At 43.2% G+C, this 26,809-nt stretch overlaps 1 protein-coding gene across 1 annotated transcript in view; it reads left to right on the top strand.

Annotated features, from left to right (window-relative positions):
* The window catches only part of MOCOS (molybdenum cofactor sulfurase), a 57,624-nt gene that overhangs the window by 28,679 nt on the left and 2,136 nt on the right, over positions 1–26,809 (top strand). Inside the window, exons 9-14 of the mRNA XM_068993820.1 lie at positions 1,966–2,128; positions 10,102–10,180; positions 11,507–11,631; positions 17,180–17,285; positions 20,764–20,902; positions 23,874–23,978. Of these exons, the coding sequence (XP_068849921.1) occupies positions 1,966–2,128; positions 10,102–10,180; positions 11,507–11,631; positions 17,180–17,285; positions 20,764–20,902; positions 23,874–23,978 (717 nt within the window). The remainder of the gene's footprint in view (positions 1–1,965; positions 2,129–10,101; positions 10,181–11,506; positions 11,632–17,179; positions 17,286–20,763; positions 20,903–23,873; positions 23,979–26,809) is intronic.

Raw genomic sequence — 26,809 nt, 5'->3', positions numbered from 1 at the left:
GTTAACTTGGGTGCTCAGAGGAAAACAGAAGGGTGAAATTGATTCTTGCACAGTTGTGCAAGAATGTTGGTCTCTTAATCATAATACTATTTCAAAAGCAGTGGGTGGTGTGCGCCCTTCTTTAACAAACAGCAGGCAGTGCTGAAAACAGTGGGTGTAACCTGTGGATAAAACTGCAAAGACCTGGTCTCACACTATTGATATTTCATTATTTTTCCCCTAATGTGCTTTTTGTGTTCTGGATCCCATCCAAAACACCATGTTATGTTTAGCTCTCATGTCTCCTTAGGCTCCTCTGGGGTTGTACCAGTTTCTTAGACTTTCCCTGTTTTCAGCACCTTGATTGTGTTAAGGAATACTGGTCAGGTGTTTATTAGAATATCCATCAGTTTGTTTTTGTCTGATGTCTTTCTGGGGATTAGACTGGGGTTTGGGGTTTTATGGCAGGAGGACCACAGAGATAAAGTTCTCATCGTATCATGTCAGGGTACATAGTATCATTGTGACTTATCACTACTGATGTTAACCTGGGTCTCATAGTGTTTGCCAGTGTTCTTCACTGTCAGTTCCCCCTCCACCCATTCCCATACTGTGCCCTTTAGAGGCAAGTGACTAAGGGTAGCCCACACTTAGTGGGTAAGGAGTTATGCTCTACCTTCTTGAGAGGGGGCCATCTACATCAATAATTTGGACTTCTTCTATATGAGAGAGTTGACCTTTCTATTTATCATTTATTTATATCAGTATGGACTCATGGGTATTTAATTTATATTTTAGGTTATAATCCAATACTGTGTATATATGTGTTAATCGCTGTTGTATATTTCCTGACGCAGCCCTAGAATAAACTGTTTCTCCAAGAAGTCCTGGTTGTTTTTATTGGAGAATGGTATTAAGTGCAAATCTGGGCACTGGGCATAATTTGTATTTTAATTTTGTAGAAATATGAAGCATTGAGGAATATACATATTTTATACACTTAAGATGGATCAGCTCAGTGACCATTTCAGTGGAGCCATCATTTGTGCAAGAAACAAGTCTATATTACGAGGATATGCCTGCTCAGGCATCCACCAGTGTGGAAGGACACACAGAAAGTGGGAGCAGCAGAGACCTGTGGGGAGAGGGCACAGGGTGGGCAGAGGCCTGCTCCCCATGTCCCTGCTAGGCACACGTGTTACCCACTCAAAAGGCACACCAAAGTGGACAAGGATGGAACTGGATCTGGAGGCTAAATGGAAGGTCCCTTGATCCCGTAGTCTCCTTTGCATTGTCCTCTTCTTCTTTAAATGTTTGTTTGTTTGGCTGCATCAGGTTTTAGTTGAGGCACACGAGTTCTCTGCTGTGTGATGTGGCATCTTTGGTTGCAGCCCTTGGGCTTCCCAGGTGGCACTCGTGGTAAAGAACCCACCTGCCAATGCAGGAGACACAAGAGACACTGGTTCGATTCCCGGATCAGGAAGATCCCCCGGAGAAGGAAATGTCAAGCCACTCCAGTATTCTTGCCTGGGGAGTTCTATGGATAGAGGAGCCTGGCAGGTTACAGTCCATGGGGTCTTAAAGAGTTGGGCATGACTGAGCACACACACACGTGGACTCTACTCCTGGCAGGTGCTCAGGCCCCGTAATTGTGGTTCACAGGCACTCGTGTTGTGGCATGAAGGCTCCAGAGCGAGGGTTCAGTAGTTGAGGTGCAGGGGCTGAGCCGTTCTGAGGCACGTGGGATCTTCATTCCTTCCCCAGGGATCATGCCTGCATCTCCTGCATTTCAGGGTGGATTCCTAACCACAAGGGCACCAGGAAAGTCCCTGTCTTCTTTGTTTCCTTCTCTTCCACGCTTTCGTCCTTCAGGAGTCTGTGCTGAATTCCTGAAGCCCATGTGCATCTGTGCAGCCCCTGTGCAGTAAATGAGAAGATCATTTGTGAGGAGCGCTGGCTTAAAATACACTGACTGTCTTTTTTCAGGTGACCAGGTGGCCTCTAGGAAGTCAAGGGCTGCTGTATGACCGAAGCTGGATGGTTGTGAATCACAACGGCATTTGCCTGAGTCAGAAACAGGAGCCCCGGCTCTGCCTGATCCAGCCCTTCATTGACCTGCAGCGGAGGATCATGGTCATCAAAGCCCAAGGTCTGAAAACAGGGTTCACTTTTACAGAGTAGTTGTCAAGAGTAGCTTTATTCTCATAAAATGAAATCATGACTTTTCCTCCACTAAATATTAAAATATTCCAAAAGGAAGTGAAATGATGTATAGAAGAGACAATAGGAAGTTTGTTCCTCTTTTTCTTTATTTGTTTTGTGTGTGTGTAGAGGATATTTCTGAGAAAAGGTAAAGATCTGACCATCCAATCAGAAAGTAAAGAGGTGTCGATTTTGAAATTATATGTTATCCTTTCACTTACATTAGTTTTATTTCCTTCACTCTTCATAGCTTCTGCAAGCTTTAATTCTTCTTTGTGGATTTTATTATGAACAGTCTAACACATAGACAGTAGACCAGCTCTATCCAGTGGACCCCTATGTGATGATGGAAATGTTCAGCATCTACATGGTGCTGTTTGGTAGCCATCAATCTGATGTGGCTACTGAGTATGTGTCATGTGCAGGATGCTGGAGCTAAATTTCACATTTTATTTAATTTACATAAATACATGTAGTGGCTACAGTGTTGGACAGCATAAATGTGAATAAGATGCAATCTCAAAAACGACAGAATGATCTCTGTTCATTTCCAAGGCAAACCATTCAATATGGTAATCCAAGTCTATGCCCTAACCAGTAACACTGAAGAAGCTGAAGTTGAACAGTTCTATGAAGACCTACAAGACCTTCTAGAGCTAACACCCAAAAAAGATGTCCTTTTCATTATAGGGGACTGGAATGCAAAATAGGAAGTCAAGAAACACCTGGAGTAACAGGCAAATTTGGCCTTGGAGTACAGAATGAAGCAGGGAAAAGGCTAATAGAGTTCTGCCAAGAGAAAACACTGGTCATAGCAAACACCCTCTTCCAACAACACAAGAGAAGACTCTGCACATGGACATCACCAGATGGTCAACACCAAAATCAGACTGATTATATTCTTTGAGCCGAAGATGTAGAAGCTCTATACAGTCCACAAAAACAAGACTGGGAGCTGACTGTGGCTCAGATCATGAACTCCTTATTGCCAAATTCAGACTGAAATTGAAGAAAGTGGAGAAAACCACTAGACCATTCAGGTATGACCTAAATCAAATCCCTTATGACTATATAGTGGAAGTGAGAAATAGATTTAAGGGACTAGATCTGATAGAGTGCCTGATGAACTATGGGTGGAAGTTCATGACATTGTACAGGAGACAGGGATCAAGACCATCCCCAAGAAAAATAAATGCAGAAAAGCAAAATGGCTGTCTGAGGAGGACTTACAAATAGCTGTGAAAATAAAGGAAGCTAAAAGCAAAGGAGAAAAGGAAAGATATGCCCATTTGAATGTAGAGTTCCAAAGAATAGCAAGGAGAGATAAGAAAGCCTTCCTCAGCGATCAATGCCAAGAAATAGAGGAAAACAATAGAATGGGAAAGACTAGAGATGTCTTCAAGAAAACTAGAGATACCAAGGGAACATTTCATGCAAAGATGGGCTCGATAAAGGACAGAAATGGTATGAACCTAACAGAAGCAGAAGATATTAAGAAGAGGTGACAAGAACACACAGAAGAACTGTACAAAAAAGATCTTCACGACCCAGATAATCACGATGGTGTGATCACTAATCTAGAGCCAGACATCCTGGAATGTGAAGTCAAGTGGGCCTTAGGGAGCATCACTATGAACAAAGCTAGTGCAGGTGATGGAATTCCAGTTGAGCTATTTCCAGTCCTGAAAGATGATGCTGTGAAAGTGCTATACTCAATATGCTAGCTGGATAAACTCAGCAGTGGCCGCAGGACTGGAAAAGGTCAGTTTTCATTCCAATCCCAAAGAAGGGGAATGCCAAAGAATGCTCCAACTACCGCACAGTTGCACTCATCTCACATACTAGTAAAGTAATGCTTAAAATTCTCCAAGCCAGGCTTCAGGAATACGTGAACCGTGAACTTCCAGATGTTCAAGGTGGTTTTAGAAAAGCCAGAGGAACCAGAGATCAAATTGCCAACATCCGCTGGATTATCAAAAAAGCAAGAGAGTTCCAGAAAAACATCTATTTCTGCTTCATTGACTATGCCAAAGCCTTTGACTGTGTGAATCACAATAAACTGTGGAAAATTCTGAAAGAGATGGGAATACCAGACCACTTGACCTGCCTCTTGAGAAACCTATATGCAGGTCAGGAAACAACAGTTAGAACTGGACATGGAACAACAGACTGGTTCCAAATAAGAAAAGGAGTATGTCAAGGCTGTATATTGTCACCCTGCTTATTTAGCTTCTATGCAGAGTACATCATGAGAAATGCTGGGCTGGAGGAAGCACAAGCTGGAATCAAGATTGCTGGGAGAAATATCAATAACCTCAGATATGCAGATGACACCACCCTTATGGCAGAAAGTGAAGAGGAACTAAAAAGCCTCTTGATGAAAGTGAAAGAGGAGAGTGAGAAAATTGACTTAAAGCTCAACATTCAGAAAAAGATCATGGCATCCGGTCCCATCACTTCCTGGCAAATAGATGGAGAAACAGTGGAAACAGTGGCTGACTTTATTTTTCTGGGTTCCAAAATCACTGCAGATGGTGATTTCAGCCATGAAATTAAAAGACACTTACTCCTTGGAAGGAAAGTTATGACCAACCTAGACAGCATATTGAAAAGCAGAGACATTACTTTGTCAACAAAAGTCTGTCTAGTCAAGGCTATGGTTTTCCAGTAGTCACATATGGATGTGAGAGTTGGATTGCTGAGCGCTGAAGAATTGATGCTTTTGAACTGTTGTTGGAGAAGACTCTTGAGAGTCCCTTGGACTGCAAGGAAATCCATCCTAAAGGAGATCAGTCCTGCGTGCTCATTGGAAGGACTGATGTTGAAGCTGAAACTCCAGTACTTTGGCCACCTGATGTGAAGAGCTGACTCATTTGAAAAGACCTTGATGCTGGGAAAGATTGAGGTCAGGAGGAGAAGGGGCCAACAGAGGATGAGATGGTTGGATGGCATCACCAATTCAATGGACATGGTTTTGGTGAACTCCGAGAGTTGGTGATTGTCAGGGAGAGACCTGGCATGCTGCGATCATGGGGTTGCAAAGAGCTGGACACGACTGAGCAACTGAACTGAACTGAACACACTTACATCATCCAATTTTAACAAACTTAGCATTTGGCCACATTTGCTTCAATTTCTCCTCCTCGTCTCCATCCTCCTCCCCTCTCTCTCTCCTCTTATTACCCACCTTCTTTCTCCCTTCTGGACATCCTCTTTCTCCGCCTCCATAAGAAATAAAAACATTTCAGATATAGATGAAATTCCCTATGTGCTTCCCTGTGCTCTCACTCCTTCTGCACTCCACCTACCATTTACAGAATATTCCAGTTTCCCCCCTAACTTATAGCTATACTTTTGTGATATATACCACTCCCATAGATTCAGTGATCATGTTTCTTGGCTGTCGGTGTTCCATTCTGCCTCAGTGGTTTATTTTTTCTTGAACCAATGAGCCACTGTCACTACTAGAACTATATACTGAATCTTAATAACTGATAATCTACTTCTGCTTCATTGACTATGATAAATCACTAGATCCAACCAGTCCATTCTGAAGGAGATCAACCTTGGGATTTCTTTGGAAGGAATGATGCTTAAGCTGAAACTCCAGTACTTTGGCCACCTCATGCTAAGAGCTGACTCATTGGAAAAGACTTTTATGCTGGGAGGGATTGGGGGCAGGAGGAGAAGGGGACAGCAGAGGATGAGATGGCTGGATGGCATCACTGACTCGATGGAAGTGAGTCTGAGTGAACTCCGGGAGTTTGTGATGCACAGGGAGGCCTGGTGTGCTGCGATTCATGGGGCCACAAAGAGTCGGACACGACTAAGTGACTGAACTGAACTGAACTGAAAGCTTTTGATTGTGTGAATCAAAGCAAACTTTCAAAAATTTTTTCAAGAGATGGGAATACCAGACCACCTTACCTGCCTTCTGAGAAAACTGTATGCATATCAAGAAGCAACAGTTAGAACCAGACATGGAACAATAGACAGGTTCAAAACTGGGAAAGGAGTATGTCAAGGCTGTATTTTGTCAGTTTGCTTATTTAACATACATGCGCAGTACATCATGTGAAATGCCAGACTGGATGAAGCTCAAGCTGGAATCAAGATTGCCAGGAGAAATATCAATAACCTCGAATGTGCAGATGATACTACCCTAATGGCAGAAAGCAAAGAGGATCTAAAGAGCCTCTTGATGAAAGTGAAAGAGGAGAGTGAAAAAGCTGGCTTAAAACTCAACATTCAAAAAACTAAGATCATGGCATCTGGTCCCGTCACTTCATGGCAAATCGATGAGAAAAAATGGAAACAATGACAAATTTTATTTTCTTGGGCTCCAAAATCACTGTGGATGGTGACTGCAGCCATGAAATTGAAAGATGCTTGCTCCTTGGAGGAAAAGCTATGACAAACCTAGATAGCATATTAAAAAACAGAAACATTACTTTGCTGACAAAGGTTCATATAGTCGAAGCTATGGTTTTTCTAGTAGTCATGTACAGATGTGAGAGTTGGACCACAAAGAAGGCTGAGTGCCCAAGAATTGATGCATTTGAACTGTGGTTTTGGAGAAGACTCTTGAGAGTCCCTTGGACAGCAAGGAGATCCAACCAGTCAATCCTAAAGGAAATCAGTTCAGAATATTCATTGGAAGGGCTGATGTTGAAGCTAAAGTTCCAATACTTTTGTGACCTGATGGGTAAAGCCAAATCATTGGAAAAGACCCTAATGCTGGGAAAGATTGAAGGCAGGAGGAGAAGGGGATGACAGAGGATAAGATGGTTGGATGGCATCACTGACTTGATGGACATGAGTTTGAGCAAGCTCCAGGAGATGGTAAAGGACAGGGAAGCCGGGTGTGCTGCAGTCCATGGGGTCACAAAGAGTCGGAAACGACTGAGTGACTGAACAATAATAACCGATAGGGCTTGTCCTACCTCATGCCTTCAAATTGTCTTGGCCATTCTTGGCCTTTTGTTCTCTGTATGAATTTTTACACATGCACACAATTGAATCGTCACTCCCATAATCGAGATAGACAACAAGAAACAAAACCCCAGAAAACTCCTTCATGCTGTCTCTTTTCAGTCTCTCTTTTCCCCATCCTTAACACCTGGCAGTCAAAGCTCTATCTCTATGGCTTTTATATATTATATATATACCCTTTAAAAAATTATCACTGTTAGTTTTTGTTTGAGGATGTTATATAAATGTAAACACACAATCTGTGAGCTTTTGATGTTGGCTTCTTTCACTCAGCATGATGCCTTTAAGTCCCATCTAAGTTATTGCACGAATCAGTAGTTTATTCTTTTTTTTTTAATTGTTGAGTAGCCTGGTAGGGTGCAGTCCATGGGGTCGTGGAGAATTGGACGCGACTGAGCGACTTTACTTTCACTTTTCACTTTCATGCATTGGAGAAGGAAATGGCAACCCACTCCAGTGTTCTTGCCTGGAGAATCCCAGGGACGGGGGAGCCTGGCGGGCTGCCATCTCTGGGATTGCACAGAGTCGGACACGACTGAAGCGACTTAGAAGCAGCAGCAGCATTATTCCATTGTATGGACCTACCAGAGTGTGGTATGTCCTCCTTTAATCTACTGAAGGGCATCTGAGTCATTTCTAGTTCTGAGCAATTATGAATCGAGCTGCTTTTAACATTCATGTACAGGTTTTTGGGTGCTCAGAAGTTTTCATTTCTTTAGAATAAATACTAAGAGTTGATTGCAGGGTCATATAGTAAGGGTAATTTACTTTTAAAAGAAACTTCCAGACCATTTTCTGGAATGTATTGTTTTCATTTCCACCAGTAATGTATGAGAGTTCTAGTTGCTCCACATCCAGTCAGTTTTTGTCAGTGTTTTGTTTTATTTATTTTAATAGGTGTGTAATGGCATCCCATCATGATTTTAATTTGGTTTCCCTACTGGCTAATGATGTTAAGCAACTTTTGATGTGCTTACTTGCTTTCTGTATGTTCATTTTGACCCATCGATTACAGAAGTGTGTTAATTTCTATGTATTTGGAGATGTTCTTATTTTCATTCTGTTATTGATTTTAGTTTAATTCCATAAACTCTCCAAAAGAGCATACTTACTTTGTAGATTTTAAATTCATTAAAATTTGTTAAGTTTTGGCTTATAACCAAGGATGTGATTTATTGTAATGAGTGTTCCATATACACTTGAGAAGAATGTGTATTCTGTTGTTGGGTGGAGTGTTCTGTAGATGTCAGTTATATCCACTTTGTTGATCAGTATTGCTGTTTTTCTATATACCTGCTGGGTTTTTATGCACTTGCTACTAGTTCTGTTAATGACTGAAAAAAGAGTATTGAAGTCTTCAACTGTAATTGTCAATTTGTCTGCTTTCTCCTTAGTTCTGTTAGTTTTTGCTTCACATAGTATGATTGACTTATTGGTGAATTGGTCCCTCTTTAAACCATGTTCCTCTTTATACATCATAATTTCCTTTGTTCCAAAGTTTGAAGTGTGAAATTCTTTGTTACAAATCCTACCATTGAGCTCTGATTCGGTTAGTGTTTGTATAGTATATCATTTTCTACCTTTTAATTTATTTCTTCTAGCCTGATCAATATTTATATAACATTCCACAAAATGTATTCATTTAAACTGTACCACTCAATTATTATTTTTCTTGTATATTTACAATCATGACCACAATAAACTTTAGAACACTTTGTCATCATCCTAAATGAGAAAGCCCATACCCACTAGCAGTCACTTCCTATTCCCAACCTCATCCCCAGTCCTGGCCACTACTAATCTACTTTCTGTATCTGTGGATTTGCCTGTTCTGGATGTTTCATGTAATTGGGATCATGCAATATATGACTGACTTCTTTTGCTTAGCATAATGTTTCTAAGGATCATCATACTGTTGAACAATTAGGCATACTTATTTTTTTATCCACTTATCAGTTGATGGATATTTAGATTGTTTCCACTTGTGGTTATTATGAATAATGCTGCTATGAACATTTGTGTGTAAATTTTTCAAAATTTACTTATTTTTAATTGAAGGATAATTGCTTTATAGTGTTGTATTGGTTTCTACCAAACATCAACATGAATCTGTATGGCTGGAGAGCACAGGTGGGCCACAGAGGAGGCGTCCACAGAGAAGGGCCACCACGAATTCTACTCAGGCGTCTTGGCTTCATGCCTTACCCTGTATTTTTAATGACTCATGAAGGATGAGAAGGCATGCAGAGTGGCAGCATGCCTCAGGTGTTCCAGCCTTTGTCAACAATCTTACACTCTTCAGTGGCCCGGGATCAATTTCCTCTAGTTTCTTCTGCATATTTTATTCTAAGTTTATGTACATATGTTATTTGCTCCTTTGTATGTATAATGTGTATAAAAACTTTTTAGAGAAGAATCACTTCCCAACTCCACTGATATGGTAACAGTTTTTTGGGTTTTTTTTTAGCACTAATGATGACTGATTCAGGAATCCAATTTGATGCTGACTCCTAGGAGCTAGGAGAACTGACACTCTATGCTGACCTTTTTCCAGAGTGAGCCTTTATGCCGGCCTGTCTATTTCTAGAGGATCTAGGTAGCTTAGAGAGCAATGACATCAGGATGTAGAGTCCTCCAGAGGGAGAGACACCTTTAAAGGGATTTTCAGCATCGCAGGGACTATGGATGTGACTGCCCCAGTGTGGGGTCTCCCACGAGAAAGCTGCTCAGCCCACCTGCTGCTGCTGGTGCTGACAATGATGACGAGAATCTCTGTTATAAAGAGATTTCTAAGACCCAGCCACTTATTTGACTCAACCAATTGCCCAGCTCATTAATTCTTGTATATTTGAGAATAATGGACTTTAAAAACATATACTTGTTCTTTTTTGCATGATGATAAATTTGTCTCTAACCTTTGTTCATTAGGGATGGAGCCTATAGAAGTGCCTCTTGAGGAGAACAGTGAGCAAGTTCAGATTTGCCAAAGCAAAGTCTGTGCGGACAGGTGAGGCTGTGGCAGGTGAAACTCTCAGGGAAGGGAAGAATGAAACCTCACTTTGTAGACATTCTCTCTGGTGCTTTGAAAGATGCATCTAAGTCCATTTTCATGATATCAGGCACTCATGGTTCCCAGTAAAAGAAGCCTGAGCTCACGCTATCCAAGAGGTTTTATTGACCAGAAAACGCCAGTCCTCTCAGATGCAGCTACATGAAACCAGGGATAAATAATTGCAGACTCAGACAGTACAGAATCTGCTTTGTAGTACAAGAGTTGTGAGCTCAATCTCTGGATGAGGAAGATCCCCTGGAGAAGGGAATGGCAACCCACTCCAGTATTCTTCCCTGGAAAATTCCATGGACAGAGGAGCCTGGTGGGCTACAGTCCATGGGGTCTCAAAGAGTCGGACATGATAGAGTGACTAACACTTTCACTTTCACCCTGAAATGGCTGTATTTCTCTCCATGGAAGATTTGCTATAGTAACTTTCCAAAATATTCACCCAAAATTCATTACTCTGATTGAAAATGTGCTTTGATGAGTGTTTAAATCCGCACAAGAACTGGCAAGAGGGTGCAGAGTGTGCTCACCCCATGGGCCTCCAGCACAGCCAGGGCCCACAATGCCCAATTGGGTAGAGCACCATCCTCACACTATCACCTTCCCACCTTTCCTGAGCATGTACATAGCCCTTTGTCATCCCAGTGTGACCCAGAGGTGCCAACAGCTTGAGTCCAGTTTGGATGTGTGTAGCTTGTGTTTGACATATCCCTTCATGACTGACTTGTTTGCAGTGCAGAAGGAAATGCTGTCTGATCAGCACTATGCATATCATGATTTCCTGAGCACAGATGTGCCCACTGACTGCTTTATTGTGTTCACTAAAAGCCATTGGCATTTTAAAAGCCTTCTACTAGTATATGAACCACTAGTGAACTATGAAGTTAATAATTTTTGTGTTTGGGAGGTTTAATTGGTTGGGGTGTTAGATGGGCTGAGAACCACAAGATCGGGACCCACAATCAGAAAATTTGTCTTCCACATGTTTTCTGGTCGAGATTAGGTGAAAGGAGAGGTAGAAAGAGAAATTTCTAAAACTTTTAATTTGATCTGAAAACTTTGTGAAAAGCACAAATCTCAGGGCTTCCCATGCCTTGGAAATATCTCTGCAGCTTCCTAAGCACACCTGTCACTTTAGGTGTCTATATTGCTGGGGACTTCATTATATTCTATTATGTTCTGTTATATTATACTGTATAACATTTTGCTATTTCAGTTACTTAATGGAATACTACATAACGTTCACCATCCTTCCTTTTTCTTTTTTGTCAGGGTAAACACATATGATTGCGGAGAAAAAATTTCCAACTGGCTGTCAAAGTTTTTTGGCCGTCCCTATCATTTGATCAAACAAAGTTCAGACTTTCAAAGACATGCAAAGAAGAAACATGGCAAAGGTATTACATTTTGGATTGCGTCTCGGGGAATAGGAACTTGGACTCATGCTTACAGACATGAACATCAGTCCACAAAATGGGCTGACAGGGCAATCTGCTCATGAAGTGGGGGTGGTGGGCCTTTGGCAGACAGGTGCCCAGGTGGCCCTGCAGGTCAGCAGGGCCCATGTGTGGTCTTCAGACTGACCCTGAGAAGACAGGTGGGCTTGCAGGCTCCACTCAAGCTCTCTGCCTCAGTCCTGCATGTTTGGAAAAATGGGTTAGGGTTTTTTTAAAATAAACACATTGGTAGCTTGCTATATCCTAAGAAAATCTGGATTTCTGTCCTGACACCAAGTGATTGTGAGACCTTGGCAAATCCTTGAACCTCATGGTGTGGAAATTCTGCAGACCTCAATTACTTAGATTTAAGGGTTTTGACAGTTTTTCCTGCTGTACGCTGTTGTGAGCATAAAACGAGACTTTAGAGAAGAAAGTACTTTGAGGTCACAGCACCATGTGCGAAGAGTAAGCTTTCAGGTGTCTGTTCCAATGTCGCCTCAGGAGACCCTTGCCTGACTGCCCTCCTATGAACTAGAGCCCCCTCTTGAAACTCCCAGCTCATTCCCTGTTTTATTTTTCCCTGTGGCTTTTTTTTTTTTAATCTTTTGGTCATGCCACAGACCATGTGGGATATTAGTTCCCTGACCAGAGATTGAGCCTTCACCCCTTGCACTGTCAGTGTGAAGTCTTAATCACTGGATCGCAGGAAAGTCCCTCTGTGGCACATTTCACATCCTATAAGGCAAACGTTTTGCTCAGTTATCCTGTTTATGTTCTGCCTTCCCTCTGCTAGATCATAAACTCGGTGAGGGAAGGATTTTTCTCTGCTTTGTCCTCAGTGTTTAGAACAGACCTGATATATAGTAGTTGCTCAGTAAATACTAGATGACTAAATCAATGGACTGGATAGTTGCTACATTCCTGATCTAGGCAGGAATGACCTGGCTTAGTCACTAGCTCTCAGGGAGACTGGCTTGTAAGTCTACACCTGAAATGAGTCTTGGAGGGCTTCAGGGAAGAGGTGAGTTTGGAGCTACATTTTAACAGGAGAGGACTACTCCAGGCAGAGAGCGGCAAGAAGATTGCTGAAGATTACTGGCAGGGCGTGGCATTTCATGGGCTCAGGGAAGGGTTTAGGAAGGTGGGATGTGGGTAGGGGGGTGATGGGGGTAGAGCTGGGGAGATGAGATGAACGTGCTGCTGAGTCAGAAGCACTATCTTGTGGGTGGGAGACTCATTGAAGAATTCTATGCTGGGGAGTTTCATGATGCTGCTTGTATCAGAAAGACATCCCTGGTGAGGTGTGGAGGCTGCGATGGAGAGAGAGAAGGAGGAAGCAAAGAGGTCAGGCAGGCTCTGCCTGTCCTGATGGGAGATGGAACCTGGGCAGGTGAAGGGGGCAGAGAGTGAATCTGTTGCCTGCTCGATACAAGGTCAGGGAGTGTCAGCCTGTGAACGTTATACTTCAAAGATGCCATTTATGGTGGTGTGGCCGCTGATGGTCTGGGTCTAGGTCTTTGAACACTTAAATTTTTTAAACTACACTACCTCTTTACACTGTCACCTAAATTTTTTAAAAGTAGTTTAAGAAGTTGCAAAGGATGCGATTTCCAGCATATTGCATATATACAGGCTTACCTTGGAAATATTGTGGGTTCAGTTTCCAACCACCACAAAAGCAAGTCACACATTTTTTTGGCTTTCCAGTGCATATAAAAATTATGGTTATACTCTACCATAATCTATTAAGTATGTAATAGCATTAAGTCTAAAAATCAGTGTGTGTGTGTGTTAGTCACTCAGTCGTGTCCAACTCTTTGCGACCCCATGGACTGTAGCCCACCAGGCTTCTCTGTCCATGGAATTCTGCAGGCAAGAATACTGGAGTGGATTGCCATTCCCTTCTCCAGAGGAGCTTCCCAACCCAGGAATTGAACTGTGGTCTCCTGCATGGCAGGCAGACTCTTTACTGTTTGAGCTACAGGGAAGTCTACCAATCAGTGTACATACCTTAATTAAGAATACTTTAGCCTTCAGCAAGTCATAGTAACATCAAAGATCACATAACCTAGGAACATGGATCATATAACATAGTAACATCACAGATCCCCATAACGAATATCATAATGAAAAAGATTGAAACATTGCAAGAACCACCAAAACGCAGCACAGAGACATGACGTGAGCAAATGCTGTTGGTGCTGTTGGGAGAACAGTGCAATGGACTTGCTTCATGCAGGGTTGCACACACCTTCAGTTTACAAAAAGTATAATGCCTGCGAGGTACCTGTGAGGTTCGATTAAGGTGGAATTCGATAAAATGAAGTTCATGTGTGCTGTGAGCTAAGCTGCTTCAGTCGTGTCCGACTCTTTGCAGCCCCATAGACTGTAGGCCGCCAGGCTCGTCTGTCCGTGGGATTCTCCATGCGAGAATATTGGAGTGGGTTGCCATGTCCTCCTCCAGAGGATATTCCAGACCCAGGAGTCGAACCTATGTCTCTTAAGTCTGCTGCATTGGGAGGCGGGTTCTTTACCCTAGTGCCACCCAGGAAGCACAAAACAAAGTATACTTGTAGGCACTAAAATGAAAACTCATATTTTGCCCTTTTAAATATAAGCCAGTGGCATCCCATTATCATAATAATTTGATTCTTATGAGTATTCATTAAAAAATATGTATATGAACAAACTGTTTTGCCCCACCTTGAGGCATGCAGGATCTTAGTTACACAACTAGGGAGCAAACCCATACCCCCAGCAGTGGAAGTGTGGATTCTTAACCACTGGATCAGCAGGGAAATCCTCAAAAAATATTTTTAATGTACAGAAATTGCCTTTCTTTCCTTTTCCTTCTTCAATTTGGATTGCTATTCCACTTCCTTGATGGAATTTTATCTTAGTGTTATATATTTTATGCTTGAAAAATCTTTCCTTGATCACCCTATCATATTTACCTTAAACTAAAATTATATATGAATTGAAATACATAAAATTTTAAAAAGTTTTCTGTGATCGTAGTGTCTCAGTGTTAGGACATTTTTTTCCGGGTTGAGTTCTAATCATGATTTTTAATAATTTTTAAAAAATCAACACAGTTGATCAAAGCAATAAAAACTATATTATAAAATTTGAAAAATAGCTATTAAACATAAAGAGAAAAAATAGTGGAAAATGAATCTCTTAATGAGATGACTGGCTGCCCGTGATTAATTCCCGTGTCCATGAACAGCTATCATCTATGATCAGAATAGCTGGTGCTGGGCGTTGGTTCTCTTCTGAAGAATCTTATTTAAGTCAATAAAGAGTTGGGGATGACGGAGTTTGGTTAGCGGGCTGTCACTCAAACCTTTCTTCTGAGGCACAGGGATCTAACATCAGGATGGCTTTAATCATCTGTCACTTGACAGCTTAATTAGTTCCGGCAGTTTTGTGGTTAGCAAAGAATTGGAAGTCATTTGACCTACAAGAGAATCATCATTCACCCATACTTAAGGGACTTTTATTTTCTTAGCACAGATTCCAGGGCTGTGAATGGGGCTTTTGTTTTCCACCAGGAGATTTTTAGCCTGAGGGCCAATATGCCACTGGAAAGGTGCGGTCTTTCCCAGTGAAGGGTGATAAGGGCCTTTTGTGGGCACCTCGCTGCTCAGATGAGCTGTTCTAGCGAAGAAGCCATGGAAGTAGAGAACCTGTAAGCGATTTTCGTGGCACTATCCATTCTTAGGTATTCTGGCGTCCACAGGCCTGAATCTGAAACAGCTCTCTGGATTTTGGTCCAGGCAACCCTTTCATATCAACATCTATAATGACAGCTATGGCATGCCCGACTAGTGGCTGATCAAATCGGTGACAGGTTGAGGCAGTTCTGCACGACTTTGATATTTTCTTCCACTCCTTTTTTAATAAAAAAAATTTCTGTAGTTTAAAAACTTGTCTTATTTATATATATCTAAGGTCAATATTGGGCTTTCCTAGCGGTTCAGTGGTAAAGAATACACCTGCCAATGCAGTGAACGCAGGTTTGATCCCTGGACTCCTGGAGAATGAGATGGCAACCCACTTCAGTATTCTTTCCTGGAAAATCCCAGGGACAGAGGAGCCTGGTAGGCTATAGTCCTTGGGGTCACAAAGAGTTGGATGCAACTTAGCGACTGAGCAACAACAAAGTCAATATTACAAGCTTTGCCAAGGGCAAAACCCAGCTTTTCCTTAACTAGATTCCCTGACTAGATTCAGATCTTCCTGGGCCCAGGATCCGCATCAAGGTCCTTCTTCTTTCTTGGGGAAGAGCCCCCCTACATCCCCACAGCTCCATCTCTCCTCAAAATGTTACCTTCAAGTCTCTTTTGCTGGAACAATTTAACGTCAGCATTTTATTTTTATTTTTCTAGATTAGTAACAGAATCTTCTAGGACCTAATTTTCTTTCTGTTTGAATTATGCTTAGAACATTTTTTATTATTCCCACAGGCACCAATTTTTCCCTTGTAGAAATAATCTGTATTATTTAAAAATGCAAGTCGATAGAAGCACAATTCATTTGCATTCCAAGAAAGCAACTCTTCTTTTAAAATTTGATTTAAACTTTTGAATTTAGTATTATTGACATACAACATTATATTAGTTGCAGATGTGTGCCATAATAATTTGATATTTGTATGTATTGCAAAGTGATCATACAAGTCTAGGTAACATCAGTCACCATACATAGTTACATTTTTTTTTCTTTTGATGACAACTTTTAAGATTTACTCTCCTAGCAGCTTTCAAATAGGCAATACAGTTTTATTAACTATAGTTGCCACAGTATACCGGAGAAGGCAATGGCACCCCACTCCAGTACTCTCGCCTGGAAAATCCCATGGACGGAGGAGCCTGGTGGGCTGCAGTCCATAGCATCGCTGGAAGTCGGACATGACTGAGTGACTTCATTTTCACTTTTCACTTTCATGCGTTGGAGAAGGAAATGGCAACTCACTCCAGTGTTCTTGCCTGGAGAATCCCAGGGACGGGGGAGCCTGGTGGACTGCCGTCTATGGGGTCACACAGAGTTGGACACGACTGAAGTGACTTAGCAGCAGCAGCCGCAGCCACAGTATACATTACCCTTCCAAGACTTATATATTTTGTGCTTGGATGTTTGTACCTTTTGATCCCCTTCACCCATATCACCCATCCCACCCCCTGCCTTTGGCAACCACCAATCTGCTCTATGAGCTTGTTTTGTTTGCTCATTTTTTGGTGTTTTGTTGTTTGTTTGTTTGTTTTAGATTCCACCTATAAGAGAGATCATACAGAACTTATCTTTCTCTGTCTGACTTATTTCGTTTAGCATAATGCCTCAAGGTCTTTCCATGTTATTGCAAATGGCAAGATTTCATTTTGAATGGCTGCACAATATCCCGTTGTGCATGTACACCACAGTTTCCTCATCTATTTACCCATCAGCGGACCCTTAACTTGTTTCTCTGTCCAGCAGCCCTTTTAAATACTCCATCCTTTTTTAGATCAGTCTGCTCATACGACAGCCGCCCTTTCTCTGGTGAATGAGGCACAATATCTGCTGATAAACAGATCCAGTATTTTGGAACTTCAGCAGCAATTAAGCACAAGGTAAGATTCCTTTACTATTTGCTATTTACCTTGGGAAAGAATGCCTGCAATGCAGGAGACCTAGATTTGATCCCTGGGTTGGGAAGATCCCCTGGAGAAGGGAGTGGCTCTACCCACTCCAGTATTCTTGCCTGGAGAATTCCATGTACAGAGAAGCCTGGCAGGCTACAGTCCATAAGGTCACAAAGAGTTGGACGTGACTGAGTGACTAACACTTTGGGAATAGCAAACAGGTGTAACCACTTGCCTCTGGAAGTGAGCCAGTCACCTGCCTGGGGAGAAAAATTCTGAGAATCTTGAGTCCAGACCCTTCATTGAGAAATCAAGGTCCAGAGAAGTCACAAAACTTTTTAGGCCAGTTTACCTTAATCTTTTAGAGGGTTCTTTATCTTCCAGTGTCCTTCTTGATGCCCTCAAGATGCTTAGTGGAGAATACCAACTCTCATTGTGTGATCATTTCAGTTCTTAACACTTGCTTTAATGGAATTGTCAGCAAGTTGACACAGCTGTTTTGCCACCCCCCCCCACTGTTCCCTGGCCCCTAGGAGCCTTGCCCTCCTTCCACAGTTATTTTGAGTGAAAATAGCAGTCGTGCTTTTCAAGTTATAACTGCAGATGTCATCTGTACCATCAGACAGAACCAGCGCCCTTGCCCACTCACTCCCACCCAGAGATCTCCCAAGGACTCTGGAAAGGTCAGCTCCAGAAAGGGGCTTGGGTGCTTCAAGCCCCCTCATTGGTTTTTAGAGGAAATTGAAATCCCAAGGTAATCAGATCATTGGGACAAAAAAAGCTGTTATGTAAGCTATTATGTAAGAGACAGGCGGCTCATTCGTCCACACCTGTCTGTGTCCTGAGCCAGGCTCCTGTGACTACCACGTGCCATGTGGTCCTTGGCACCTGTGTGCACACACACAAGCGTGTACCTATGTAGCTTAATAAGAACAACAAAGGTGGACTTTTGTAGTAATTCCTCTTTACGTGTGTGCTCAGTCGCTCAGGTGTGTCCGACTCTTTGCGACCTCTATGGACTATAGCCCACCAGGCTCCTATGTCTGTAGAATTTTTCAGGCAAGAATACTGGAGTAGGTTGCTATTTCCTACTCCGGGGGATCTTCCTGACCCAGGGATCAAACCTGCGTCTCTTGTGACTCCTGCATTGGCAGGTGGATTCTTTACCACTGCGTCACGAGGGCTTCCCAATTCCTATTTATCGTCATCGGCAAAAACAGACAATGGTGTTCCCTTGCTGAGGTCCATCCTGCCCTGTTTGGGGGTAGAAACGTGATGCGTGGTCCCTGGGTGTTCACTGAGTTTTCCCAGCACTGAGGGACCCTCTTTCTTAGGTGCCCGGAGCCCTGGAGGGATCAGGTTTGTGGTTTTTTTGAATTTTGGGTGTGGAAGAAGAGGTGGCTTGATGCAGCTCTGGTTCCATCAGCTGGTTTAGTGAAAAGCTGACAAGTGGTAGGGGGTAGGAAGGACAGGTGATCAAAGATAAGAGAAACAGCCTGTGATTAATACGTGGTGAGCATCCCTGGTTCTATTTTCAAATTTGATGGATGCTCTTGTATACATACTGATGCTGATAGCTTTTAGACATAAAACTTTCCCTTTCATAAAGCACAGGGGAGGGCTTATCACCTGGAGGGTAAATCCAGAATCAAGGGATATCAGGACTGGGACTTGCTAACCCTCTCCTGTCCCACAGGGACCCTGCGGTTGTCACTGGTCCTGGGAATTGCACTTAGTCCAAAGCTGGACTTGGTTATTGTGGTCCCTGGCTTCTTCTGGCTGTCCACTCTTTGGAGGGGATTGGGATACAGACACAGACCCCTTTCTCTCCCCTGGAGCCTTTCAGTTCTATCTCCAGGGAAGGCTCCAGTATGCTCAAAGATTTCCCCCGAAACTTAAAAGTTTTTTTATTAATGTGCAATGAAGGGCAAAAATCATAAGTACATAGTTCAGTGAATGTTTACAGATGTCTGTATACCCATGGAGCCGCCGCCTCAATCGAGCAGTGAACATTTCTAGTGCCCCAGGCCCCTTCCTCACGCCCCCTCTCAGTCAACCCCGTGGACATCCCTAGTATGGCTTCTTTCACTCTAGAACAGGGGTCCCCAACCTCCAGGGTCTAATGCCTGATGATCTGAGGTGGAGCTGATTTAATAATAATAGAAATAAAGCGCGTGATAAATGTAATGCGCTTGAATCATCCCGAACCCCCCCACCAACCCTCATCCAGGAAAAAATTGTCTTCCATGCAGCTAGTCCCTGGTGCCAAAAGGGTTGAACTCAACTTAATGGGCTTATACTGTGTGCTTGTCTGCTGAAGTTTTCAGATGCTTTTTCAGTGCTTTTTTACCTTAGGGGATGGGATGCATGGAGGTACAGGTAGCCTTTTCACGGTACCTCTGGAGAAGGGAAAGGCTACCCACTCCGGTATTCTGGCCTGGAGAATTCCATGGACTGTATAGTCCATGGGGTCGCAAAGAGTCGGACACAACTGAGGGACCTTCATTCATTCATTCGTAGTAGTAAACAAAAATTTTAAACAGGAAAATTACGTAAATAATATACACCTAGTTAAAACTGCTAACAGGATGGAAGTTAGGAAATAAAGTTTTTTAATTGAGGTGCAGTTGACAGGCAACATTATATTAGTTTCAGGTGTACCACATGATCCCATATTTGTATATAGTGAGAAATGGTCACAATAGTTCTAGTTAACATCTGTCACCACACATAGCTGTAAAAATTTTTTCTTGTGATGAGTACTTTTAAATTTTATTCTCTTAGCACTTTTTAAATATGCAATACAGTATTTTTTTAGACAATGCACTATTATTAACTATAGTTGCCGTACTGTACATTACACCCACATGACTTGTTTATAACTGGAAGTTTGTACCTTTCGACCCCCTTCACCCATTCTACCCACCTCTCACCTCTGGTAACCAGCAACCTGTTCTCCGTAGAAAATACATATTAAAACCTCCCATGTATATACTCTATCCAGCTTTATGATGGTCTAATATCCAAAAATATCCAAAAAGAGTGTGAGCTCTTGGTACTTTTTAGGTCCTTGGTAATTAAACCTGTTGACATTCTTTAAATGCCCTGTCCTGACTCACCTTGTAGAACTGGTATTTTCTCACAAGTTTATCCACTTGACCCCTCCCTGTTCACTGGGTTTACCAAAGTTCTTCATCGCGTCAGCAAGGACTGGCTCTCATTGCACTGCCTCTTGTGAGCTTCTTCATTGGAGGTGGGACCATATTCTAGGGGAGATCCTGGAGGTCTGACCACAGCGGTGTGTCTTTTAGCCTTGCACTCATGATAAAAGCTTCTTCTGATCATCTAAGCCTCAGGCCACAGTACAGCTGATGAACTCAGGCATTGAATGGCAGGAATGTTGACTTACTACAATAGTGCAATTATCCATGCCTCCCCTTTTCTCTTTCTGGTGTGTCTTACACAGTCATGAGAATGGCAAAGAAGAATTATTCCCAATGAACAATCTCATCTCACGTTTCCGTGCCAATATTATTACCAATGGAACAAGGGCTTTTGAAGAAGAGAAATGGGATGAAATTTCAGTTGGTTCCTTGCGTTTCCAGGTAAGTTCCGAGAAGTCCTATTATCTTTCCTTAAGGGTTGTCAGTGGGGATTGACCTCAACCCGTGGCTGGGATAGTAGCCAGCAGAAGGGAATCCCACCCTTGGGGTTGACTCTTACCCACAAAACCTCAGCAGGGGGGTATGTGACATCTGCATCCTGGGCCACCCTTTGGAATGATCCATCCATCCTTCCTTCAAGGGGGTGCCAGTTTCACATGAGGAAGAGAGAATGTACAGGTGATGGAGGTACAGACCTCGTCGCTATGTCTAGACTAGCTATGTCTTGGAATGCTTGTGTCAGTGAGAACTTCCTCCTCTTGAAACTTGCTGTCTGGAGCTCCGGGAGGACGTCCAGATGCTTCATGGTCCTTCAGCACCCAGGGCAGCTGTACTTCTCCTCCCGCTCTTGCTTCTGGCCTCACTGGAAGCCGGGGAGGAGCTTGCAGTCAAAGGATGAGGCAGCAAGTTGTCCTGCCTCCCCAGGCTTTGGGGTCCCCAAACGCAAAGTCTTCAGCTGACATCTACATTCCTCATGAGAGTGGATAAGGCCCCCGAGCCCCGAGCCCCATGGCTGCTCCCATCTCCCTGAGGTCAGCACCCCCTCCTCCTCTGCCTGTCCTGCAGACCTTCTCTCCATCCCCTCAACGAGCCAAGATGCCTGCCCCAGCACCTTGCCCTTGCTGTCCCCTCTGCCTGGCGCACTTCTGCAGCTCCTTCAGGTCTAGCTCAGATGTTACCTCCTTGGGAAGGCTGTTCCTGACCCACTGCGGGGTCATGCTCCACACAGTGTCCGCTTATTTCCCCGGAGTGTAGGAGAGTGGGGCCAAGTCTATTTATTCCCCACTGTCTAGGGCCTAGAACAGTCCTGACCCAGAGTCAGTGTGCCACGGTTGCTGACAAAATGAATGGCCGGGACAGCCAAGGAAGAGCTGGGGCCAGAGGACGGGTCCTCTGCGCAGAGCAGCTCTAACTTCCGGGAAAGCAGGAAGCAGTAAGTTAATCTCCAATGGCAGGTTTCAGAGTTCTGCAGGTGGTGTGTGTGCTGTGCGTGCTCAGTTGCTCAGTCGTGTCTGACTCTCTGTGACCCTGTAGACTGTAGCGCGCCAGGCTCCTCTGTCCATGGGATTCTCCAGGCAAGAATACTGGAGTGGGTTGCCATGCCTTCCTCCAGGGGATCTTCCCAACCCAGGGATGGAACCCAGGTCCTTATGTCTCCTGCGTTGGCAGGTGGGTGCTTTACCACCAGCCCCACCTGGGAAGCCCTGCAGGTGCGATAAACTGCGTGGCACACACAGACACACCCACACGAACGCCCCAAAGAGCTTTCCTGTCCGTTTACCTCTCCAAACTTCCTCTTATGCTGGAAGCTGCTCCCCCTTGAAAAAGCCATCTCTTTTCTCTCCCGCAGGCCTCTCTCTGCGCCAGCCTTCCTGCCGTCCCCCTCATCCCTCCATCCTGACTTCCTCCTCTTCATTTTCTATTGCTGTGTCCTTGCCATGCTGTAAAAGCACCCCCTCTGACATATCCTGCCTGGGCCAGGGTAAACACTCAATATATGATAGATGGAGAGAGAGGGAGAAAGAAAGGAAGAGAAGAAGGAAAAGGAAAGAGAAGAACTACAACTAGGCTAGGATCGCTGTCAGAAACTTCCTTTGTAACAGGTAAGCTGTAAGATACATGGGGACATGAGTATGAGAAACACTTTAAAAAACCTCTCTCAGATGCTTTGCTTTCGTTAGGTCATGATACTTAATAAACATCAATTAATGAAAGTCAAAATATACATGCCCTTTGACCCAATAAATTTACTTGTAGAAGTATATCCCACAAAAAATACTCTTACAAATAGGTGAAGATATACTACAAAATTACTAAGTGCAATACTTTGTAAATATAAAAATTGGAGAATATCCTAAATATCCATAAGAGGGAGGTTGAATAAATTAGGTTACATCCATACAGTGTTGTCCTATGCAGGTGTTAAAAAATATAAGCTATAGTTTATACTGTGTCTTTCAAAAAGTAAATGCTAAATGAGGAACCTGGGATTAATGGATACACACTGACATAGATAAAAGAGATAAACAACCAGGACCTACTGGATAGCACAGGGAACTATACTCAGTATCTTATAAACTGTAATGGGTTATTTTTTTTCAGATGACTTTGCTTTTATACCTGAAATGTCATAAATCAACTATACTTCAATTATAACAAATTTTTTAAGTTAATGCTTAGGAGATGTTTGTGGGTGGTAAGACTCAGTGCAGAAGCAGTTGCAATGCAAAAAGACCCAGCACATCTCTTTTGGAAAGCAGTTTCTCACTGGGTATCATCAAGTCATAAGAGCTTTATACGTATTGACTTTATAACCTCATTTTGAGAGATTTAGCCTAAAAGTTTCAAACATGAGAGAGTTGTGTGAATTAACATGTTTATGGCAATATTATTGATCAAGCAAAGCATGAAAAACCATGCACTTGGCCTCAAAGGAGAAGAGCTGAGTGCATCCATGCACAGGAATGCCAGGCCTTGGTGCAAACTGCAGTGTTTCACAGGGGCACCTGTGGTTGCGTGAGCTACTTGCCCAAGTCTCAAGTGGTCTGTGGCCATCACAGCAGCACAGGGTGTGTGGCTGGCCATCTCCTCCCAGTATGTCCTGCAATCAGTGCTTTGCTCCCTGGAGGAAGCCCCACACCCCCTGATAACCACCTGCGAGTCACAACCACTTTTTACTTTTTCCACAAAACCCTGCTGCAGGGGTCTTTCAGCTGGCAAACACGTGTGGGTGATTCCCTAGTGGGCATTGGGAAGAGGCGGCACTCTTGGCTCCTTGCAGTTGGAGCGTTTCTCTCTGAGTCTGAAATTGGCTGCTTACAACCATTCCTCTAGGACCCAGATTCCTCCCTGCAGAGTGGGACAGTTGGGTCAGTTTCATGACAACACTGTCTTTTCCCTTCTCGCCGCCCAGGTTTTGGGACCTTGTCACAGATGTCAGATGATTTGCATCGATCAGCAAACTGGACAACGAAACCAAGATGTTTTCCAAAAGCTTTCTGAGAGGCGAGAGAGAAAGGTAAGCATAATTGCTAAATACGACACCCCATCTTAAGATCCTGATGCGTTGTCTACACTGAAACTAATCCTTAATAATGCTGAATAATTTTTAGAAGTGGGAGAACATTCTAAGGCTGATAGGCTACCACCAAGGTTCCGACTTTGTCTGTGACATGATCTTACCTTTCTTTTCTATTCATTTCCTCACTTTTTAAAAACATTGTGTTTTTAATTGGAGGATAATTGCTTTATAATGTTGTGTTGGTCTCTGCCGTACAACAGCATGAATCAGTCATAAGTATACATACGTTCTCTCCCTCAGGAATCTCCTTTCCACCCTCCACCCCATCCCACCCCTCTAGGTCTCACTTTTTAAAAATTACATATATTTTTTATGCTTTCAAATCTTATTGAAGAGATAAGGAGTATAGATAAGAAATACTTTAAAAAAAAAGGAAAAGAAAGGGACTTCCCTGGTGGTCCTGGTTAAGACCCTGCACTTCCACTGCAGAGGGCACTGGTTCGATTCCTGGTCACACTACTAAGATCCTGCATGCCACGTGGTGTGGCCAAGGCAGTGAGGGGCGGGGGGCGGGAAAGAAATAGTAACTAAAGTAGTTCTGTCATCTTATTTTCTTTGCCACAGAAATCTCATGAAGAAAACAGTGTGTTAGAGTGAACAGGATAGCTGCACAGAAAGATTCAATAAATTTCACTATAATAAGTTTGTAAGTCATATTCTTGAGGCTAAAATGACTAAGTGTTATTGTTGTGGAATTCAGATGATAGAAGCTGACTTTGTAACAGATTATTCATTAGGAAGACTCATTTAGTTCCGGGCTTGCACTTTCTGTAGGACTTTCTGTTTGCAAAGTATTCCAGGAAGCCAAGTAAGCTGTCAGGCTGCATGGAGCAATTCTTGAAAATTAACAGAAATAAGGCAAGTGTTTCCTGTCTTTCCAGTAACAGCCTGGCAAGTTAAGTGATGGTAAAATGTCTGCATTGTCCCTTGTGTTTTTCCAAAGCCAGTTTTTGTTTCACATTCATTGATCGACAAAACTTTCCTTTCAGATGTGGACAGGTGTGGTCTGCAGAGCTGTTGCACTTGAGTGTTAACACCGGTGTGTCTCTCTGCACAGGTTCAGCCGCCCATGTCAACTGGGGGCATGGGGACCTTGAGTCTGCCCCACACAGGTTGTTAGGAGAGGGGATGGGTGGGCACAAATGCTATTAGACATGGAAATGGTATTTCTCAGTGTCACAATAATTCTTGTGCGCAAGTCTTTTATTCTCTCAAATTTTTGAATAAATTTAGATTTATAGAAAAATTGCAAAGAAAGTACAGAGAACTCCCATGTACTCCTCACCGACATGTACACAAATACTAAGGAGTTGATTTGGTTCCAGTCCCTAGCCTGGGGCCTGGTGGTGGCCAACTGCTATAATCTCAGGAATGAGCAGACCTAGGAGCACGTCTCATATTCCAAAGGGTTGCTCACTCTTTGGAGCAACTCTACTGGCTCACTCACACTGATGGCAAACCTTGAGTAACTCACACAGCTCTTCATTTTGGACCTTCCATCTTTATTCTGGAGAATTTGGAGAACTTAGCGCATATCAGTTCAGTTCAGTCGCTCAGTCGTGTCTGACTCTTTGCGACCCCATGAATCGCAGCATGCCAGGCCTCCCTGTCCATCACCAACTCCCGGAGTTCATTCAGACTCACGTCCATCAAGTCAGTGATGCCATCCAGCCATCTCATCCTCTGTCGTCCCCTTCTTTTCCTGCCCCCAATCCCTCCCAGCATCAGAGTCTTTTCCAATGAGTCAACTCTTCGCATGAGGTGGCCAAAGTACTGGAGTTTCAGCTTCAGCATCATTCCTTCCAAAGAAATCCCAGGGTTGATCTCCTGCAGAATGGACTGGTTGGATCTCCTTGCAGTCCAAGGGACTCTCAAGAGTCTTCTCCAACACCACAGTTCAAAAGCATCAATTCTTCGGCGCTCAGCCTTCTTCACAGTCCAACTCTCACATCCATACATGACCACAGGAAAAACCATAGCCTTGACTAGATGGACCTTTGTTGGCAAAGTAACGTCTCTGCTTTTGAATATGCTATCTAGGTTGGTCATAACTTTTCTTCCAAGGAGTAAGCGTCTTTTATTTTCATGGCTGCAATCACCATCTGCAGTGATTTTGGAACCAGAAAATAAAGTCTGACATTGTTTCCACTGTTTCCCCATCTATATGCCATGAAGTGATGGGACCAGATGCCATAATCTTAGTTTTCTGAATGTTGAGATTTAAGCCAACTTTTTCACTCTCCTCTTTCACTTTCATCAAGAGGCTTTTTAGTTCCTCTTCACTTTCTGCCATAAGGGTGGTGTCATCTGCATATCTGAGGTGATTGATATTTCTCCTGGCAATCTTGATTCCAGCTTGTGCTTCTTCCAGCCCAGCGTTTCTCATGATGTACTCTGCATATAAGTTAAATAAGCAGGGTGACAATATACAGCCTTGACGTACTCCTTTTCCTATTTGGAACCAGTCTGTTGTTCCATGTCCAGTTCTAACTGTTGCATATCATACGTTCTAACTAGTGCATATCACACATTCTTATAGAAAATGCAGGGTTTTGCCCATATTTTCACAAAATGGCTTTTGCATCAGGGAACAGAGCAGAAATCAGCCTGACAGTGGGTCAGAAGCCCAGAGCAGGAGAAAGCCCTCCTGTGGGAAACTCAGGAAGGAAGAAAGATGAAAGGTCCAGCAATAAAAAGGTGTGGAAGACTATCAGGAAAAAACTCTTTGGAATGAGACTCTGTGGTGTCATGGGCTATTAGGATTCTCC

The sequence above is a fragment of the Capricornis sumatraensis genome, chromosome 21, assembly GCF_032405125.1.
Source record: "Capricornis sumatraensis isolate serow.1 chromosome 21, serow.2, whole genome shotgun sequence".
NCBI lineage: Eukaryota > Metazoa > Chordata > Mammalia > Artiodactyla > Bovidae > Capricornis > Capricornis sumatraensis.
This window is presented reverse-complemented; position numbering and strand designations above follow the sequence as displayed.